At 44.2% G+C, this 22,216-nt stretch overlaps 1 protein-coding gene and 1 long non-coding RNA gene across 4 annotated transcripts in view; one reads left to right on the top strand and one right to left on the bottom strand.

Annotated features, from left to right (window-relative positions):
* Nucleotides 1-669: 669 nt before the first annotated feature.
* Nucleotides 670-17,455, top strand: LOC135314982 (uncharacterized). Of its 2 annotated transcripts, XR_010374384.1 has the most exons (4): nucleotides 6,538-6,657; nucleotides 7,133-7,219; nucleotides 14,367-14,559; nucleotides 16,847-17,455. It is a non-coding gene; the product is annotated as an uncharacterized LOC135314982 (long non-coding RNA). The 2 variants fall into 2 exon arrangements; XR_010374385.1 differs by lacking the exons at nucleotides 6,538-6,657; nucleotides 7,133-7,219 and adding an exon at nucleotides 670-832.
* A 1,228-nt stretch (nucleotides 17,456-18,683) lies between these two features.
* SCG5 (secretogranin V) overlaps nucleotides 18,684-22,216 on the bottom strand; it is a 28,837-nt gene continuing 25,304 nt past the window's right edge. For both annotated transcript variants that reach the window (XM_064460140.1, XM_064460141.1), the window contains exon 6: nucleotides 18,684-19,387. In XM_064460140.1, coding sequence (XP_064316210.1) covers nucleotides 19,292-19,387 — 96 coding nt within the window. In that variant the 3' untranslated portion in view covers nucleotides 18,684-19,291. The remainder of the gene's footprint in view (nucleotides 19,388-22,216) is intronic.

The raw sequence follows: 22,216 nt of genomic DNA on the forward strand, positions 1-22,216 counted from the left end.
CGCGATAAAACGGACGGGGCGAGGACACAAGCCTCGTCCTGGGGGGAAAAGCCCAGCGCCTGGCCGAGCCGAGCCGAGCCCGGAGCCTGTCAGCGCGGGACAGGGGGAGCGGCGGCCGCGGATGCACGGAGCCGTCGGGGCGGCAAAACGCCCCGCGTCAGATGGGAGGGCAGGGCGGGGGGGCTGCGGAGGGGAAGGCGGAGGGGCGCCGAGCGCGGCGGCGGAGCCGAGGCCCGCCCCGCCCGAAGGCGCCCGAGGAGGCGCGGCGCTGCCCGCGGGCGCGCAGCTGGTGCAGACCTTCCGCTCCGCCGCGCCCGACCCCCCCCCCCCCCACCCGCACACCCCGACCCCACCGAGCGGTACGGCCCCCGCCCCGCGGAGCCCCTGGAGGCTCAGGCGCACGCTCCGCGGAGGAGCAGAGGTTTGCAAAGGCGGGCCAGGGCAGAGCTGGGGGCTGAGCGGTCTCGCAGGGCAGCGTGGCGGGACGGGACGGGAGGGGACGGGGCCGGCACCTGGGGACCTGCCCCCGCCCCGCTCCGCGCAGAGGCCGGGCCGGGATTTTGCCGTGTGTCGGATGGGCGCTGAATCCAATTTGTCGGGAGTGATGCTGTAGGCGGAGATGAGAGGCAGAGCTAACGGGGCTTTTGCAATCCCTGCGCTTGTTAGGGGAGAGCGATGTAACGGCGCCCTAAAGCCCGGCTGCCGCGGCGGTGTCCGTGTCCGCCTCGCTCCCGCTGACGGGAGGGACGGGTGTCACCCGCTGCAAAACCGAGGCGCCCAGGAGTTTTGCTAGACACCGATGAACGACTCCTCCCCTTCCCCCTCCCCGAAGGTAGGATAAAGAGATTAAAATTTTGCCTCCCACAGAGACTGGCCGAGCTCTGCGGCTGGCGGAGCCGTTTGCGCCCCCGCCGAGCGCAGCGCAGCGCGTCCCGACTCACCTGCGCGGCGGCGGCGGCTCCTCGGTGGGGCCCGGCTCGGCTCGGCGGCGGCTCCTCGGCGGGGCCTGGGGCTCGGCGGGGCGCTGCCCGGAGGGTCACTCGGCGGAGCGGGTGGCGTGGGAGCCCGGAGCTGCCCGGGAGTCCATAGAGAGAGAGTCTCGGATCCTGCCTACAAATTGCAGCAGCGCCGAGCTGTCTCCCATTTAAATGTCTGCCAGCTGAGATCTGCTCTCCAAGCCCCTCCAGATCATTGGACAAGCGCCTCCAAAGCCCGTGTTATCCGCCCCCTTTAACACTTCCATAAACTTCCACCAGGGAAAGCTTTCAGTCGTGCAGATAAACACTCGACTACTTTCCTCTCTTAAGACAATCGGTGCTAAAGGTCACCACCCCAAGGAATTGTTCCTGGAATGCACAGAAAATTCACATTTTCCATCCCCATTAAAGTATGACATTTAAGAAGAGTTAGGTTCCCCCCCCTCGCCCGCCCCCGGTGCCCTTCCCTGCAGGCTGCCCGGGGCCGCGGGCTGGGCTGCTGGGGCGCTGCCCTCCTGCCCCAGAGCCGGCCGGGGGTAGCCCCTCAGCGGCCTGCCGTGGCCGGCAGGGAGGCAGCCGACGGTTGGCATTGCCGAGGTTTGCCTTCTGCAAGTTCGCCGGGAGTTGGGCGGCTTTGGCAAAAAACCTCCTCTGTGTATATGTGCGGGGGGTTGGGGGTAAAGGGTGGCTCCCCATCCGCAGCCGCACTCACGGCTCTTTATCAGACGTCGTGGTTTGGTTGCGTGGTTTTTGGGGTTTCTGGCAGGGCACCTCGGGGGGCTTTCTCCCCCCCCCCCCCCGGTCACTGCGCCCCTCCGAGGGCTGTGAGCTCCGAGGGCAGCCCGCGAAGGGCAGGGAGGGCGCAGGAGCGGCGCGTCCCGCCCGGGCTGAGCGCGGAGGCGGCCGGAGTCGCCGGCCCGTCGGGGCGGCCGCGGGGAGACCCACCGCCCCGTCCCGTCCCGTCCCGCTCCGCGGCCGCGGGGCCCGGGCCGGCCCGCAGCGCCTGCCAGGGGCCGCTCGGGATTAGGCGGGCACCGGCGGGGGCTGAGCGCCTTGGCGGAGCCGGCTCTTCGCGGCCCTGAGCGCGGCGCGCCCGGCCGCTCCGCGGCTGCCCGGAGCTTTCTCCGAGCCCGTAGCGGGCGGGGGGCATCGAGGGGCAGAGCCCTGGGGGGCGAGGGGGCCCGGCAGCGGCAGCTCGCCCCTCCCTCGGTGCCCGCCGGGCGCTTTTTAGCACGGAGGATTGCAACGCTACCGAGGGACGGAGCCAGTACGAGCGGGAGCAGCCTCTGAAGTACGGGTTGACCTTTGGGCTTGCTAATTAAACTTGAGACGGTTGTGGGCTGCCGCTTCCAGCGGTGGGCATCGCCCAGCACGAAGTAGAGCAGAGAGAAGCGCCCTGCGAGGGCCCCGGGCCGTGCAGGTGGAGCTGCGAGCACCCGTTTGTGTTCTCCTGACTGTCCGGCATGGCTCGCCACACCAGCCCGGCACCTCGGTGACCGAGCCCTGGTAGTCAGCACCCACCGTGGGCCTCGGAGGGGCTCGGATCCCACCTGGCAAATCGAGATTTTTATTGTCCCTGGTTTTGCAGATGGGGGAAGACGAATCAAAATGAAAGGATCTGCTACGTTAGGGATGCCAGGGCTAGGCAAGATGCCAGGTTTCTGACTTCTCACAGTCCTTAGCAGCAGCTTGCTCTTTGTTAAGGCCAAAGCACGGCTCCGCTTAGTGCCAGTTACATAGGCAAGTGCTCAGCAAGGTAGTAAATTAGGCCTGTTGCTGTAACACACACACACATTTAGCAATAACTTGTAGAAAAATAATCACATCAATTACTCGACCAGCAGCATGTAGGAATGCTGCAGAAGCAACAGGGCAAGCAACCGTAGTGCAGTGGTAGGTGGCAGCATGAGAGAGAAAATGTGTTGGTGTCCAGGGGTCACTGAAATTCAAATACAATGAAGGGGGGAAGGATTACTGGCAAGGAATCACAGCAAATGACATCTAGATGGATGGAAGGAGAGGCCTAGGGAATTTATAGGATTTTTTTTGTTATTTTACTCAAAAAAGTGCTATTAAAATTAATAGATGTTTTTAATTAACTGGGGTCCTTCCTTTGTGAATGCAGAGAAAAAGTCACAATTCCCACCTCTTGGTATGTTGGCAGACTTTATGCTCCTTTTCTTTTTCTTCTGTTAAGTAGTCATACCCATGTGTAGGGAAGGGGTCTGTTCACCTCTCTTCTGCTCTTTGCCTCGCTCTCTGATTGCCTGCCCTAGAGCCGGGCTGGAGGGGTAGGGGGGGAGCTGCCCCTTCCCCAGGGCCACGGTCCAGGCATTTGGTGCTGGAGGAAGTGTTTTCTGTGGTTGCTCTGAGCTCCCGTTGGTGCCTGATGATGGCACTGGCACTGCATGCACTTCCAGGCATTGCTGCTAGCCTGCAGGCAAGCTGCCTTTCTGCTCTGTTTTCCTGGGATGTAGCTTACATGCCACTCTGGCATTGACCTTCCTAGATAATGATACTTCTGGGCATCGACTGCAGAGCAGTGATCTCCGCTTAATGCCTCGCTGCAGTCAAGCATCTAGCCAGAGTGGCTGAGCTGGAGTAGATCTCAGTCTGACTTAAAGCAAACAAAGAAACCCTTTAGGAAGCATCTCTAGGTGTGGAAGGTGTGTTGCCTCCTCAAGACCTCTCTCTGTTTCTTGCAATTGAATGTCCTATTCATACCAATATGATATTGTTGTATATAATAATAACCACCATATTTTCCCATCTGTTTTCTTTCACTCAGTTTAATCCACAGAGTGTTTCAAGTAGGCACGAGCATCTTGGGTGCAGCAAGACAATTTTTTCAGATTTCTCCAATGGCTGGAAAGTAGAATTAATCCTGCAAGAGTTTGCCTGCTTGTTCAGATAAATAAACCAGTTGGGTAACAGCAAGGTAAATAATTATAGCTCTGTCTGTTTCCTTGGACTGAATGAGGGCAGAAATAAAAAAAAAAAAAACTTGGCAAAAAAGAAGAAACATTTATGTCTATTTTTATTTCTTTGTGCTTGTGGGAGGTGGGGGAAAGACATCTTTTCCCTCATTGTTCTTTTAACATCAGGTATCCAGATCATTTTCAGCTTGGAAGTTCGTATTCTTTTTACTGCTGGATTCTTTAACAAAACGTTCCCTGAGTTTACTCCAAAGGTTCAGCTGTGCTGGTCAGATCCGAGCCAAAGATGAGGTTCTGCTATCTTCTGGATTAAAAAGTCCCCACTGCTTAAAAGAAAATACTTCCCCTTCCTCCTCCCTTATCCACGCTTGAAATTCTGTTGATACTCACCAGTGCTGCTAACTGGAGCTGGAGTACTGATGGGGAAATTTTATATAATTATTTAGTATAAAAGAGGCTTATGGGAATATGCATATTTTTGAGGCATAGGTTTGAGACAAAGAGCTTTGGTGTCAGGGGGCAGTAACGGCCACGTACTGTGAACCTGGCCGGATTCAACTACCCACTCGCAATTGTTTTGTTGGGCTTTTTAACTTTTTTTTTTTACTTTTTTTTAAATTGCCTCTCCCATTTCTTGCTGGTATTCTCTGTGTGAGTTGTTCTTTGTTTTAATGGAACAGTAGGAATTGTTTTAAAAGAAGTGCGCTGTACTTCATTCTTGCAGAGGAAAATGTTATTGGGCTGAACTCCTGTCTGCTACTGCTGACTTTGAGCGCTACTCAATATATCCTCACTGCCAGGACAGTTGGCGCCTTATTAAAAGCCTTTGCAGAGAAGCCAGAGACTGACAGGGGCCAGATCCTCTTCTTGAGTAAATTGGAATAGCTTATAATAACTTCATGGAGATGTAACTGATTTATGCCAGTGGAGAATCTGGCCCTAATATACCTAGAAATCCAATGTCTCTCACTCCTAGACGTGTTCCTCCAGGTCAGAAATAAGGCAAACAGTCCGGGAGAGACAGGGCACATCTGAACTGCTTTACTTGATATTTTGAACTGTTCTGCTAAGGAGAGAAAGGAGCTTGGTTTACAGGGCTATGAATCTGGCACTAATTTACAGAGGAAAAACTAAAAGTGTACATAAAACTCAGCCATTGATGACAAAATCTCTAATGTTTTCAGTGCTTTTTGTATGGCGGCAACTTGAGATGTTTCCTTTCAGTTGGTAACATTCAAGAAGAGTAATGCCAAAATATTAATGTATTTTAAAGCAGAAAACATGAATGTACGCACCTACATACCTACCTACCAGCATGCCTCAACTTCTTGTTAATGCAGAGGGAGGGATGATTTGCTGTGCTTTTTGCCCTTTAAGATTCCAGCAGTACTTGTGAAAAACTTGGGAAAGTAAGAGAGTGAAGTGTTAAGGATGAATTTGTCTCACCAACACAACCGTAACTTTTCTTATTGAGCTTGTAACAAGGCTAGATGCAAGTGCTGACTTCCACTGCAGTCTGCTGCTCGCCACCTGCCATCCAGGGCGGGATTTGAGGCTGACCAGCGGAGGTGTGAGGCCATGGTGCGTGGCACAGTTGTTCCATGATGCGATAGAAGATGTGCGTGTCGCAGAGATCTCTGGTTTCAGGAATGAATTTTGCAGGACGTGCTCTCAGAGGTGAGGGATATCTTCACGTTACAGGTATTGTTGACCTTCTGGTAGTGTACACAGCTGATCTTCCTACCTTGGTGGGCAAGACGAGCAGTGTAATTCATGACTTGGAGCATAAGCAAGATTATATATAGTGTGTTGGATGTGTACATCATTACATTATTGCCCATGTGTGGGAGCTTGTTTACATGGGAAAAAAACCCTCATGTTTTGTCATAGAAAGGAAGTCATACTCAAAGAATCCAGTTCCCCGTGGGATTTAGATGTATCTAAAAGTAATGGACAAAAAGCCTTATGATAAACCAACAAGGAAAAGGACTTTTCACTTTTTATTTCAAACCTAAGTAGGTAGACAGAGATGGCTTAGTATGAGGGAAGGGGATGCTGTGGGCTTTGGTTTCAAGAGAATCTACTAACACACCAGTCCTGTGGTTCCTGTTCAGGTACTCCACTGTTTATTCTGTTACAGATTATTGTATGAAAAAAACCCGTCATCTAAATAGAGCAGCTGAACCTTATCTGATCATTGTACTTCATAGCAAGCCATATAAAATAATACTAGAAAAGGCTGAGGTTAGTCTGAATTGAGTTTAACTTCTCATAAAGTTTAGTGGAAAAATCAAACTTGAGACTGTGGAAAAATTACTTGAGACTAGCAAAGTTCTGTTTAAATAAAGAATTTAAATCTTTATCTTACCTGAGTTTCAAAATTAATGTCCATGTGGCTGAGGCTCCACCCCACAGCCTGAGAAGAAAGCTTTGGATAATATTGTACATATTGAAAAAACACTATTTTAGATTTATATTGACAGAACATCAACATTTCAATGTATAGATTTCCATCAGCTGAACGAGAGAAAATTAAGCAAGGCAAAATGTTTATTTTGGTTTTATTTTTTTTAATGAAATATTTTTTATCTCAACACACTCCTCCATCTAGGAATACACCCCCATTTCATTTCTGAATGTTCAGAAGCAGAACATTGGAAATCAAAAGAATGAACGGGTTCAAGAGAAAATCCCTAGCTTTTAGCACCTAAATACTTGAAAAGTCTGGGATCCCGCTCTGAAAGGTATGGTGGCCTGGTATGTCTGAAATGCTTTCTTGTTTAACATATACTACATGTATAGTCAGGCTGTGGGCTTGTAATGATCTCTGCACCTACAGCCGTGGTCACCCACCAGCATTCCACTCTGCTGCGTGCTGCAGACATAGAACAAAAAATATGTTTGCTGGCCTCAAAACACCTACATATATAATACAATCCATATGTGACTATTTTTCAAAAGTGATTTAGAAAAGCTTATTTTATTAGGATGAAGTTTGACTGCTGGACAAATATAAACTTTCATGCCAAATGAGGAAATATAATTTGTCAAGCTAACCTTTTTATAACTCTTTTCACAATTTTTTTTTTTGATGCATCTTATGTGTTTGATAGCTATAGAAGAATTTGCCAAGAAAATGAACGCCGTAAAATACCCATGAAAAATTCCTCTGCCTTCATGCATTTGCTTTTCTTTTTCTTCTGTCTCATGAATCTGTAGGAGGTGTTTGCTGACACGCTTTGCTTTCAGGGCAGCTCTGGAGCAATGTGATACAAGAAGTGACTCAGCTAAGCAAACTGAGTTTGTGTGAGCATGAGAAGCCCTTATAGTCTGAAGTCGTAACTGGGTATTACGAAAGGAGGCATCTAAGGAGCTTGATCTTGCTCACATATTTCATTCCAGGGATATGACAGCTATGAAATACAGTTTCCGGTTATGTTGCACAACTAAAAGACTCCCTTCTCACACCTTGCTGCATCCCAACGTCTTCGGTTGCATACACTTTTAAGACATGTATAGATAGCTCACCCATAGTTCTGGCAAAACAGTCATTTTTCCTCCTCTCTTGCTATGAGGAAAGGCAGTTTGTTGTTGTGTAACCACCCGTAACTCGGGATGTTACCTGGAAGAGGAGAGTTTCTCCGTGCAGTGTGGGGCTTCTGTGCAACACCTGTAGAGCATACAGTGTCAGCCTAGCAGGTAGGGTGGGTAGCTGGAAGTTAAGAAGTCTAGGCTTCTTCCCTGACTCTGCCCCTTACTGCCTGTAGTGAAAGGAAAAGAAGTAAGAGAGGCAGGAGACCTATTTTATCATGTAAGACACTTTGCAAGGCTTTTGTTTTGGTTTGGGTGTTTCCTTTATCCCATTGCCCTCTTTTCAAAATTCAAATCTTATCTGGTCTTTTTGTTTTTCCTGGCAATATCCAGGTGATAATGGAATGCCAGATTAAAAAGCAGCTTTGCAGGAATGAAAGAGCTGAAGCCCTTTTTGGCTGAGACAACAGCGTCTTTAGACTGTGTAGAACTTCTGCATTTTATATTTGAAATCCCGTCTCACAGAAATGGCTGCTGTGTTACAGGAAGGAAAGAACTCTGTTAAACAGTTGTACTGCTCCAGCATCCGTTAGCCCGCTTCTTGGAGTGAACACTAATGCAGGTGGAAGGAAACAGAACTCTTCCTCACTGCTATTGTTATTTAGGTGTAAGAGGCTCAAGTACATCCCACCCCCCACCTTCAACCTTTTCGCTTTCAGTCACAATGATTTTCTCTTGACTCCGTTTCCCCACCTATAGAAATTCAGTAGGGAACAGAGTTTTCAAAGGAGCCAGAATCATTCTGGCCTAAATCTTTAAAGTTGGGTTGGCACCAAACTTCCCATGAAACATGCAGTTAATGAGGAGTTGAGAGTTTGACTTACTCTGGGAAGATAAATCATATTTTCTTAACTTTCACCTATTTCTCTACATCTATAGTGTCTACGTGCCTGAATGCATCCCTTTTGAAATTTGTGAAAGCATTTAATGGGGAAGAAGGACTTTTAACTCCTGTAATTCTCCACAATAAGAAAAATTATATTTCCAGTGTATAAGCCAAGTTTTCACTGTTGTGGACAAAAAGTCTAAAGGCAGACAAAGAAGTGTTTAACCAGTTGTGGTTATCTAAAAGAACTGCTAAAGATAAGGCTCCAATTTAGCAGTCGTCGATGATTTGAATAACATTTTTAATATATCCATAAATGCAAACAGATAGTTAAGGGCTTAGGTAGGAAAGGTGGATTTATGCACATACTTCATTTTTTTGCTAAACTTAGATTCAGACCTGAATCCTGCAGGGACTTAACAGATGCTTGACTCTGTTTTCAGTGGGACTATTCAGAGTGTATAAAATGAAGCATGCGCACCAATCCAAGAGGTTTGAGTCAGGCAAGCCTTTCTAGAAGACCCCAAAAAAATTTATATATACGTCTTTCCCCCGTTAAAGGGCATTCTAGTTGACGTGCATACTAGACTGCTAAACTTTATGAACTTAAGAATTAGAAGTACAATACAATCATAATAAAATACAAAAATAGTCTATTTTTTATCTGTATGGTTACCAAAAATTTACTGTTTCAAAAATTGCCAAAAAAAATAACTTCTGGGAAACTACACAGGCGAGCCTGGGGCCAAATCTCTTGTCTTGATATTTCCAGCTGCTCTGTTTTGCTTCTTCTGTTTCCTTGTCAAAAGTATCCTGTTTAGCCTGTTTGGCTAAGGGCATTTGGATATTTGTTCATTGATCTTTCTCTTTCTTACAGGATCTTGAATTCTAATTAGCATTTTCCAAGTCCTTTTACTTTATTCTCCAAATATAGCTACAACAAACATCACTCTTCCCTTTCTGTGGAGGTGTTCAGAGCCATGGAAGAGCTGCCATCTTTCGTTCTGGGACTAACCACACTGCCCAGCAATTCTCCATTAGCCGCTTTCACTGGCAGTTTGATTAAATGATTTTTTTTTTCATTAATAACATGCAATTCAAAGTGCCTGGAAAAGTGTAAAATCACTTGATGATAGGAGAGATTCTGTAAATAGGCTCAGGAGCAATCCTCTAGGTGTTTGTAATTAATCAGGCACCAAACACTTGGAGCTTTTGGATGCACTTTTAGAAAGTCTAAAAATGTAAACAGTTTTCTTTGCCCTCCCCAGGAAGTCTTAATGCACTAAAGACGTAAGCGAAGAAGTTAAAACGCAAGTGACCAAATCAATTACACTTCAGATCAGGCTGTGGCAGGGCTTTTTGGTTCTCAACCAGATGGAACGAGACTCCTTGTGAAGGAGGTATCATTATTTCTTGTCAGGGTTTCAAAATGAACATACGAATTCACAGTAAAAATTACATATTTTTCCTTTTGAAAAATACAATAGAACATTTAGAGGAAAGAATCCTTGGGAGCTGGCGTCACCAAAAGCTATCAGACACATTATGCCGGTTTTGGCTGGGGTAATTTTCCTCATAGTAGCTGGTATGGGGCTATGGGTGGGATTTGTGCTGAAAACAGTGTTGGTAACACAGAGATGCTTTTGTTACTGCTGAGCCGGGCTCACACAGAGTCAAGGCCTTTTCTGCCCCTCACCCCACCCCGGCAGCGAGGGGCTGGGGGGCACAAGGAGCTGGGAGGGGGCACGGCCGGGACAGCTGACCCCAACCGACCCAAGGGATATCGCAGAATCACAGACTGGCAGGGGTTGGAAGGGACCCCCGGAGATCATCTTGTCCAGCCCCCCTGCTTGAGCAGGCACCCCCAGAGCAGGGGGCACGGGAACACATCCAGGCAGGTTTTTAATATTTCCAGAGAAGGAAATATTCTATATGGTATTCTGTACCACATGAGGTCAGGCTCAGCATGTAAAGCTGGGGGAAGAGGGAGGAAGGGGGGACACTGGGAGTGATGGCGTTTCCCTTCCCAAGTCACCGTTACGCGTGATGGAGCCCTGCTCTCCTGGGGAGGGCTGAGCCCCCGCCTGCCCGTGGGAAGGGGTGAATGAATGCCTTGCTTTGCTTTGCTTGCATGGGCGGCTTTTGCTTTCCCTGTTAAACTGTCTTTGACCCAGGAGTTTTCTGACTTACACTCTTCTGATTCTTTTCCACCCGTCCCGCAGCGGGGGAGTGAGCGAGCAGCCGCGTGGCGCTCAGTTGCTGGCTGGGGTTAAGCCACGACACACATTAAAAAAAAAAAAGAAGAAAAGTTCCTTGTAGCTATGTCTTGTTCTTCTGATCTGACCAAAGAGAAAACAGAAATGGACGGGATATTTTCTGCATTGTAAGGCAAAGAAGAAATCCTCCTTTTTAATATAGTAGATTCTTGGATTCAGAGTTTATGACTTCTTTTGGCTATGCCTTTCCTGTACGCTGAAGTTTTTACATTGAGACGGATATCATGATGTAAAAACATACTAGAGGCAAGATACAGTGGTTTTTATCTTGATATAATTAGTTAAGATAAATCCAGGTGAAGGCACAGGCTATCTGGAAGCAGAAAGCACTTTTTTATCCAATGGAGATGGGATGATTTGTTTAGAAAGCCTCTGCCCAACAGGGAGGATGTGACTACTGCAATCACGTGTAACAGAACTGCCTTCCTAGACAGAGAAAAACCACCATAACCAAATGGGGTGTGTTTGTTTCTGATTCAGTGAAGTACTGTGTCAGACCAAGTACTGCTATGTTTTAGCATCTCCAGTTGAATTGTCTGTTCTGTCTGGGGTCCAGATCCCTCTTCCTTTGAGTACACTACCACCAGCTTCTGGAAAAGCTTTGAAAACCCCTCAGTATTCGGCCCTGGATATTTTAATAGGGAGAATTCCACCTGAAATCACCTTGAAAGGAATTATTCCTGCTGGTGTGGAGGAAAAGACAGTGACTTAGCTTCAGTGCTGAAAATGCTTATAACAAGACATGTCTTGCTATAAGGGGACGTCCTGTTAGACTTTAGGGTTACTGGAGCCCGTGGTTCACAAACCCGATGGATGACAATGATTGCAAGATCAAATTTGTCACTGGAATGCTAACAGTGAATAAGAAAGTTGGTTTTTTAAATGCTTTCTTTTCAACAGGTGCAAAATGATCTAAAGAAAACTTAAAAGTTACTAAAGAACGCACAGTCAAGTACATGAACTCTTGCTAATTTGTCTTGCTAAATGTAACATTCTGCCAATTGTTTGAGTAGCAGATAAATACATCTCATTTTCCTGCAAAAATAGTACATTAAAATGAGTAAAAGAAGGCTGGTATTGTTTCAGGAATCAGAAAAGAAGAGATTGTGGTCTCTATCTGCTCACTGGGAGGGGTTCAAACCGGTACCTCCTACACCTCCAGAGGTGTAACCTGTTAGCCATGAGGCAGGAGCCCGTTTGTACAGGAGGACTCTGCGCCTCCCTGCTGAGGCTGTTCAACAATTCAGGGAACAATTAAATAAAGACAAGGAGCCAAAAATAACGCATCTAGTGGGGAGGATGGGTGAGCGTGATTGGATCATTTTCGCCATGCTCTACGACTACTTCTGTGTTTTTGTCCCGTGACTGGCAGGCTACCCAAATGCTCCTTGAGGATTAGCGAGAGCCCAGGCGTTACCCTGTCCTTCCCCATGGTCACCCTGCCCTACTAAGCCCTTGATGACAAATCTGTGTTCATTCTTAAGCCCCTTCTCTGGCGCCGTTAGAGCTTTGATTCTTTTGCCATACCTCTTCCAAAGACTTTTTTTTTTTTTTTAATTAAAGTGTCTACTTGTGCTGTGGTATTTTGTGCAATGCCTGGTCCTGTAGATATGTGTGAGGTGGGTCCTTACCAGGCTGATTACCCAGGGAATAGAGGGGAGGAATTGCTAAATTTGAGGATTCAGGTTGGGTTTAGGACTGAGATAGGTTCACCAAGTTTCAGACAGTCCTAGGCATGCACAGAAGTAGAAGATTAGGTACATCATTGGCAAGAAAACGTAGTTGTGTGTAGACTTCAGCTGCCTAAGGAACCGGGCAAGGGCTTGAGGATCACGTGCTTGGACTCTGGTATTTGTATTGCACACAAGTCCAGCTGTGGGCACTTAAGCCTTGAGCGGAACCAGCCCTCAACCTCTTTGCGACTGTTCACCCATCTGTTAATTGGAAATAATTTCCAGTTTTGTAAACTTCCAGATCCACAACAAAACAGGCACCAAGTGTTTTTAGCAAGGAAACAATATGTTAGGGGCAGTCTAGGAAGGTCTTATCTTCAAGTTTGTGGATAATTGTTGTCCCTTTGAGGGCTCACGGGGTGTTGCTGGGAACATAACAACACAGTAGGAAATAGCCAGTATGGTTAGAAATGAGAATATAGCCTCAACTACCAAAGCAGAAAATAATTAACGTCTTTTAAACTGAAAGAAATGTGTATTATTCTGACACTTATTGCTTGCCTGCTGGATAACTTGCACTCATGAAAGCTCCTGAAAACGTCTTCTGAGGCCCCCTAACTTCAGACCCGTAACCATCAGAAAGTCAGCATCAAAGCTGGAGACACTGGGAATTGCAGGAGGAAGGTATAAGGAAACTTTTATTTCCTTATAAAGGAAATATACTTTTATATTTCCTTTATAGGGCAAACTTTTCCGTTTTCTTAACTGTGTGCACAGATGTTACCTGCACACGCACAAGCCCCTGCGGCAGCTGAGGTGTAGGGTGGTTTGTGAAGATAACCAATAGCCAGGGCCTGCGCATGAACTATGATAGCAATGCTTATCTGTTGTAACAACGACTTTTAAAGAACTTACCTTTAAAAAAGACTTTTAAAGAACATACTTAAATCAGCTATGACTTTTTTTTTTTTTTAATTGATAAATGGTTTATGCAGCATTAAAAATAGGTTTCTTACTTCAGTTGTAGCAACACAGCGTTAAAGCCCATAAATGTTATGGCCGTGGCACTACTAGTTGGAGTCACTTGAAGTTTTACGATTGTCACTGGTTGGTTGCACTGTTGTTAAAGAAAGGGGGAAAATTAACCAATGGTGAATTATGAGTGCTTCTCTGGATGACCTGACTTGTTCTTTCGTGAGCCTGTTTTGTCCATTTGGCAACATGAAATGCTACAAAGTGGTATTTTATTTCCCAATGTGGAACGGTGTTCTACGATAGGATGGGGAATTAGGACCACATTTCCCGATAGGGGCTATCCCACTTGAATTTCAGCCACTTTTTGAGGACTTTGGGGCATTGGAATGTAGATAAGGCACTGAAGAACTGCAAGGGTTTTTTTGTTTGTTTGTTTCTCAGAAAAAAGAATTAATTAAAGGAGGCTAAAACTGAATTCAGCATCAGAGGTGAATACCCTTTCTGTGATCTAACAAATATTCAGATGCCCAGACCTAAAACACCTATCATCTGTAATGGAGAGCTTTGGTGACTCCCAAGAAAGCTACATTGTCATATGGTGGTTAGGTTTGGAACAAAGATCTGGAATAAAAGTAGCCAGTGTTTATACATTTAAAATCAGGGCTTAATGGCCTGTAAATGAATGACACTGGTCAGAGTTTGAGGCTAGTAGCAAATAACGCGTTATTTTTCTTCGTGCTTTCTCCTTTGCCTCACTTAGTTTACAATGAAATTTAGCCACTGACTCCCACCACTGTTTTTCTTGGAGAGCAGAGTAGGATGAAGAAACACAGTGATTAAATGAAGAGACACCCATGCATTGCAATGGGACCTGCATTCCATGTGTTTTGGGAACAGGAACTGTAGGGAAAAATAAAAAGAGGTGAATCAGGTCTACCTAATCCTTAAAGTCTGAAGCAATTCCCAAGTCCTACCATCTCCCGACTCCTTTCCCACATACAAATATAGACCTCATTAGTAAAACACGATTTTTTTTTAAGCTCTTTTAGTTCCAATTGGTAATGCTGCTACCATGACACTCACATAATTTAAGGTTTGTTATGCTCCCATAGGTTGAACACATGGCTAGCAGCTCTTCCAACTATCAGGATCCATGTAATTGCAGCAAAACAGTTAGCATCATAAAAAGAGCAACCATGAACTGATACAACATACTTCCTTCTCACGGTGAATTAGGATGACGACCTGGAATTCACTGCCGTTCTTCACCTAACCTAAGGCTTCAGTATGGTAGACCTGGACCATGTATGTACCTGGGAAATATTTAATGTTTTCATTGTCTCATATTTGGAAATCTTGGCTTAGGACCCAGTCCTGTGCCAATCAGCCACATTTGTGGTTCATGGGGTCCTTCATGATGGCAATTGCACCCTCTTCTACATTTCCTTTTAGTTTTTATTTAGTTTGCATCTGAACAGGTCATTGTCAGTGGCTGAGCACTTTAAGGGAGCTTGTTGTCTTTACTCACGGTTGGAATCTGCCTTTGGCTCTAGGCACCATAAATGGGTGTCCCTTAAAGACACAGTAATTCTGTATTTTAAAAGAAGACTTATTATAATTCCTGAACATGATACTTATTTAAGATTATTGAAGGTAATTGCACGACCTCAAACAAAACTGAATTTTTAAGTGCATGCATATGTATACATGTGGCAATGGATTCGGTATGTTCTGTTTGGTTTTTGTTGCTGTTGTCTTTTCTTTAAGGCAGGTCAGATTGCCATCCTTTTTGCATCAAGGATGGTGGAAACATCGTTTAATCTACTTGTTAGCTCCACTAGCCTGAAACCTTGGATTCAGTTGTTTCAAAATTGGAGGTGTTTTCCTTTGATTCCCCGATAGTCTTGACAGCTTCTGACTTGGATGAAGAAGTACCTTAAATCTTACCTCTAGTGCACTTAGCTGTTAAAACAGTGAACACGCTCCTCTCCCCTATGGGTCATGTGAAACTGTACTTTCCCTGTACAGTTTAGGTTTTTTGTGTGGTCATGGTAGCACCTGCTGAATTTGCCTGCGTTCCCTTTCGCCTTCTGTACATCTGAGTCTGTGACTTTGACTGAAAAGTTATCTTTGAACTCCTTGACTTAACGATCCACACATTCCAGAGCTGCACGTAAAAATTAATTCACAGGACAAGGGTAATAGCACTACAAATGAGGTAAGAGTTGGTTTAGTAAGCTTACTAGCAAAAAAGCCAGAAGATTCCAAGTTTGTTTTGCGTTGGTATGTTGTTTTGGGCTTTTTCTCAACAAACGTAAATGTTTCAAAAATTAGTTTTTGTAGAGCATGAAAATTAAAGCCTTTTCAATGCTTTCGCACAGCTAACCGTTAGAGGCCTGATTTGAGGGCATGGACTCAAGTCTCCTCTCCAGCGTCAAAAAAATACTTTTCTTCATCCCTGACTCCTGGCATTTGGAAATAAAAGGACTTGAATTTTACTTTGTCCACAATGAAGCCAAAAACTTAACTGGCTAGGTAGTCATCTTTCTGCCTGTGTCCTTCCTCGGTTTAACAGATGAAGATAGGCTTCATCATATTTTGATAAACTAAGCTTCAGCCAGCTTTACTTACAGCCCTGTAAGTGATTCTCGGGATTCTGACATCACATTCCCAGGAACCACTTCCAGGTTTCCCTGGTTTGCTCATGAGCTGTTGAATAGACTAGCAGGAGGGCTTTGTTAGGTGACTGCAAATGTGCCAATAGAAAGGAGCATATCGCTAGCTCCCCTCCTAATAATTCACTAAGCATTTTTATATTACTTTCTTCTGTGGGTTGACGTCTTTATATTCTTTACTACTGAGTTTATTATAAGACTATATTATCTTTTTAATAGTGTATGTTAGAGTGTGTGTGTGTGTGTGTGTGTGTGTGTGTATACACCCCCCCCCCCTCCAGATTAAGTTTTGTGTCACAAATCAAATACTATAATCTGCCCTGTTATGCAGTGCTTTTTTTAAACTAGGGTCATAAATATTTCTCTACCAGACAAAAGCAATGTGGCATGGCAATACACTTTATTTTGTATAGCTTCTTTCAAACATGTTGTGTCTCAAATACGTTAGCGGTAATTAACACATTTGCCGATTTTAAAATAATCTAAAAAGGTTTTAATGCAATGAAAAGTCTAAACAACAATAGCTATATACCTGCTCCTTGAGTCACATGCATCATAAATGTAAAAGGGTGATTACACTTGTAAGAGCTGAGCAGCTATTTACATTCTTGTAAATACTGGTTTGGTTTGGTGGCGTGAGCTCTTAGTGAGGGGGCTGGTAGGTATCTTTGTTCCTGGATTGCAAAAGACCAGCACTGTGATGATCCTTTATAAAAAAACTACATATACATGATTGGACTGTTGTTGGCGAAGTGGGAGGGATGACTTTTTTTGCTTGGTTTTTGGTGTTTTTTGTTTTTTAATTACTATGGGGACTACTGCTCCCAGTACAGAAAGGCAGCTCTACTATGAAACTGAGAGTAATTAATCTCATTACCGTGGTGTAATAGATATATTTTATTAAAATTTCACAATAGTGCTGTTGGGTCTTCCTGGTGAAACACTCAAGCTGCCTGATGGATTCAGCAGATGGCTGCTCACCACCATGCGTTTGATTCCTTCCAGCAGTGTTCCTGTAAGACGCATCACTGTGTTGTGCAGTGTAAAGGGGTTTTTTTGCTTGCATTTAAAGACAAAAACATCCCTACATTGTGTAATTTTTCCTTCGCCTGCTCTGTGCAGATCTATCCTAGACAGAAGGGCAGCTCCTCGGGCCCCACCAGGGTCCCAGGCAGCCACTGGGGATCCCTGTTCTGGTCCGTTTGCGGCGCCGGATTATCACGTCTCCGCGCAGCGGGTGTAGTGAGCTAAAGCGCTTCAAGCAATCAGACGTGGGATTTCTGATACTATTAAGCAAACAACACTTCTTCGCCCCTCCCTTTGTAAACCCCCCATTTACTGTACACGTTGCCTTTTATTGTGTGCTCATCCTTACTAAGAGCTTAAAAATTAATTAAATCGCTTTTGTGGTTGCTTCATTGTTGTGATTAAAATGGGTTTTACTGGAGTTAATGACAGAATGTGGCTCAGATTACTTTAAAAGTATTGCTAGGACAGTTGAATACCTGTAGAAACACCAGTCTCTTAGGAAGGGGAATCTAGCCTCTGGCCAACTGGAAGCCTGGTGGCAGCACCAGTGGCTGGCTGTGGGGTTACGTGGGAGCAATGACCATTTCACATACTCCGGACCACTAGGCATCAGCGGGTTCCGATCTCAGATTCCTGCCGTGATGATACGTAGTTTTTTCTGGTTTTGGAGACAACCTTTGCAAACCTGCAACTCTCAACACCTGTGTGAAGGCTAAGCAGGAGCACAGATAAAAAGAGTAAGCTTAAGAAGCAGAGCGCGCGTGTTCTCTCGTGTGAACAGCTGGATAACGACTGTCCCATTCCAGGCGCTGGGAGTGGGAGGAGCTCTGTGGTTCACACAAGCGCCTCAATTTCGTGTCACACGGGAGTATAAACCCCAGTGCATTACATATTATTTAGTTTTCTCTTCCAGAATCTCTCGACTGTTACGGAGGTTTGCAGCCAACCCGTAAATGACATGAGAGGGTTGACACTCTACATACGTAATTTATTACGAATTACTAAACGCTGGGATAGAACAAGCAAATGCCATACGCTATCATATTTGTGCCACCCCGTCCACTTTAATCCTATGTAGCTAGGACCTTGGGTTTCTGTAAGTTTCTCATCTGTTTTTTTCTAAGAGGTCATCATTATTTTACTGTGTCTTTCTGCAGGACAGGGAAGGAAACTACAGGTTTTTTTCCATTGATTTGAAGTGCAAAGCTGTAAGCTAACGCTGTTTTCCATAATTCCAATGCCTCGTGCACATGGCTTGAAATATTTCAGATGCACTGTGAAAATAACAACATTTTAAGTCATTTTATATTCACATCTTTCAAAAAGGGAGAACTCATTTTTCTGGAATATAAAATTCTTCCCTCCCCTAGAGGCAAAAAACCAATTTAAGCTTCCCGGAGCAACTTCAGGAGCAGCGATAGCCACCAGTGTTACTAGAGTATCATACTTTTTCAGAAGATCATCAACTGCAACGACCTTCATATCCTGGGTTTAGATTCAGGGATGTTGGCACTACCTTATTAACACAGGCAAATGTCTCCATCTTCACTTACAGCATCCCAGGGACACCTAATGCACAAATGCTGCTGTTACAAAGACCAAGAACACTAGGGGAGATCAATTTCCACACAACAGTACCACTGATCAGGAAAGAAAGATGTGCAAGTGTTCAGGAACGATGTGGACATGGAACGATTAAAACTAACAGAAAAATATTCCAGTGGATAGAGTCAAAAAGCAGTTCTTTAATTTTTAAATTTAAACAGCAATAACCGAGACAAATGAGCCTCTCAAATATTTTGGAAAATGTCACTTTGCAAACATTGTAGATTGCTTAAATGTTTATTAAAATGGACCAAAAGCCAAAATTCTCTGGGTAAAATAAATACTTCGTCTTTGCTAAGTAACAATATTTGCGAACAAAACATAAAACTATAATTTTCATGTGTCAAACATGGTAACACTTAAGATTAAATGTTGGAGTCAGACCGGGCTTTTTTTTATTATTTTTTTACATCTTCCTATTTACAAGCTGCTCGTTAAGACCATTTACCTTGCGTTAGCTATTAAAATGACTAACATTTTTAAAGTTTGCTCCATGACTAAAATAAAAACAACAGAAATGTCCTTTTACCATAACTTAACAAAAAGCAGAACCATATTTTTGTTATCTAGGAGAACATACTGTTATAAATACAGCTGTTTTTCATCTACAATTATATAAATAATAAACATGCTGCCATTCACAAGGATTTTAATAGATGATTATATATAAGCAATATTATTATCTAGCAGAAGATGGCATGAGTTTTCATCATTCATTTTTATTGTACTTATTCAGGACCCTTGTCTTCATCGGAAAAATGTGGAACAGACTTCTTTGCTACAACATTATCCAGTCGCTGTCCTTGCAGATACGGGTTCACACTCTGAAAAAGTTTAAAATTATTTATACTTATTAGAAACCGGGAAACATATAAAAGGTAACTAGGATTAGCGGATATATATATTTCTTATCTGTCAAATAGTTGCAGACTGAAAAAAAAAAAAAAAAAGTAGTTGCTCCCAGGGAGTAAATCTAAAAGTCAATCAATGTTTTGTTTTCTGATTTCTTTGTGGGCAAGAATTTAATCCAATCCTCTGAAAAGAATGCAAGAGAAGGAGGACTATCGAGACTATAGGACTGTCTGAATCAAACGTTGCCTTTGTGCTCCACTCCTCATTAGCTCAGCTCAGCAGAGAAAGACCAGCAGATCTACCTCTAATTCTTGAGGCAGGACAGAACTTGCTAGAGGAGCACAGGTAAGCTGTAGCTTAAATCACTAGCCTCCGATGGGCCTTATGCTGGGCGACAAATTGGATACCACGATACCATTTTTGACCAACGTCTCCTCTCCAGCCCATCTCCTCTCCAGGAAACCCCCTCCTTGCGTCCTCTCTTGATGCTGAGATAAAAAATTGCTGGCACAGAAGCAGAGCCAAGTAAGGTTTTGGCATAGGAAGTGGCTCTTCTACCACTGCCAGAACAAGGGAATGCTGGAAAGAAGATCCCCAGAGAGGATTTAACTTCGCTTTGCGCCATGTATGCAGCACAACGTGAGGCTGAAGATTAACAGATCCTGTCTCAAAACTGTTTGGAGATCATAGTAACGTAGAAAGCCTGTGCTTGAATTTTATCTATACCCGTGGAATAAAAGGTATTTACTGCATTTGCAAGTGTCAGGCCGTTTGGTGGAGCTCCAGAATTAACTTAAATATTGTTTACACCCACTTTCTGGCCTGTTACAATGTCAGCGTAAACAAAATTCAAGTATATACTTTCTCCTTCACAGATGCAGACAAAAATTCTAGTGTGCTGGTTTTTGATGCCAACAAAAATTGTTTGCCTAAGGACAAACTTTGGAGGAATGCAGATTTTCCAGTATCTCCTGATTCTTGTCAGGCTGATAGAAATCAGTATCATAGAAATTACTTTTCTTGAGATATTTCTGTGCTTCTTTCACCAAAATGTAGAAGTTCAAAAATACAGAGGAAAAAAAAAAAACTTTTAAAATAGGCATGAAATATTTCTTTTCAAATATCCCAAGTATTTGTCAAATCGCTGGAAAATAATTGGGGTTCAGTCTTCGACTTTAAGCCCTTGGGTTTCTTTAGATTTGTAGACGCTACCATTAATACTTAATCATAGCACAGAGCAGCCCTTTCGCTTTCTTTCATTATTTTTTTTTTTTGAGTGCTTTGCCTGCTGCAAATGAAAACATAAAAATATTAAGAACCAGAAATGAATGTGGAAAAAATCTTTGAAAATAAAACTAACGCTAATTTAATGCTTTAAATTGTTAAAAATAAGACACATGTAAGTGATTTGTTTGTGTTTGTTTGAAGAAGTTCTGTTTAATGTTAATTTAGTGAAATTCGGCCGTTGCATAAACTTCTAGGAATTATTTGAAGATTCTTAGGAAGATTAATTGGTCTCTTTTTTTGGAATGGTACTTGCTTGCTACTTTTTGAAAGAAACTAGAAAAGAATGAGAATACATAAAAATTTGAAGCCTCCTAAACCGACGAAAGAAAACACAAAATATAATGCAAATTTTTTGGCCGATTTGACTAAAAAATATTTAATCCTATACAGCTGTGCTGAATTCAAAGCAACGCGTTTCCCGAGTACCTCTGTGCACAGCTGTGAGCCCACGGCAACGTGACGCCGTGATTGCAGAAGCACTCCTGTCGTGTTCGGGGTGTTAGATTCTCACTTCTACACTCATGCATGAATGTTAAAAAAAAAACAGGGGAGAACTGCTAGCGAAATCAGAGGTCGCTGGCGGCTTCCTTGTCTTGCACTGCAAAGGCTGCAGAAAAATAACGCAGAGGCGAACGGTAACTACCTCCCTTTGCGCTATGGGCTGCTTGCGTGTATGTATGCTCGTGTGTGTGTTTATGTACAGACATATATCAATACGCACATATACTATGAAGCTTTGTAGGCTCCAGTAGTGCCTCTGTGACTGTTACGCTATAGCTTCATATGGACAGACCATGGCTACTCTCCATGGACAACCCAGTTCTCCAAAGAGGATTTGCTTTAAGCTAAAATTGGGACATTCTGACCCAAAAAGACCAATCTGTTGCCAGAAGCTGTCCTCCTTAAACTCTCTGTCTGTGCAGAAGGGCCTGGAGGAGTGGCAGGGACCGCAGAAGGCAGGAGGGGGATCCAGTGGGCTTTTTGGCTTCTGGAAAAATGCACTCGGCTGCTGACAGCTCGAGGTTACCCTTCTGCCAACAGAGGGAAAATTCTGAATTGTTCATTAAAGCATTAGTAACCATTACAGTATTACGCTCAAAACAATAAAATAACTTTAAATTATAATGACTTTACCGTTAAGTGACATGCCTGCGCTAAGAAAATAAATCTACTGCAAAGCAAGAAACTGAAGTTTCACCTCCAAAATTCTGGGCTAGCTCCGGCCATGTGGCTGTCGTGTCTCTCCAGGCATTATTCCTTTTGCATCCGATTGCATCAGTCAGCACACAGACAGAAAACGCTGGGTTTTTTTTTTCTCCTGTATATATTGCACTAATCCCACTTTAACATGCTGTTCTAGCTATTAATAAATATTCCATGTAACTACTCTCAGAGTAAATTCTACTTACTTTAGAGTTAAAAGTCAGGTGCCTACCCTTCTTCCTTTTCCACAAACAAACTTGAAAATCAGCTGGAAGTGGGAGGCAGATACCAAGCTCAAGAGAGATCATTAA

Source organism: Phalacrocorax carbo, chromosome 9 (assembly GCF_963921805.1).
Source record: "Phalacrocorax carbo chromosome 9, bPhaCar2.1, whole genome shotgun sequence".
Taxonomy (NCBI): domain Eukaryota; kingdom Metazoa; phylum Chordata; class Aves; order Suliformes; family Phalacrocoracidae; genus Phalacrocorax; species Phalacrocorax carbo.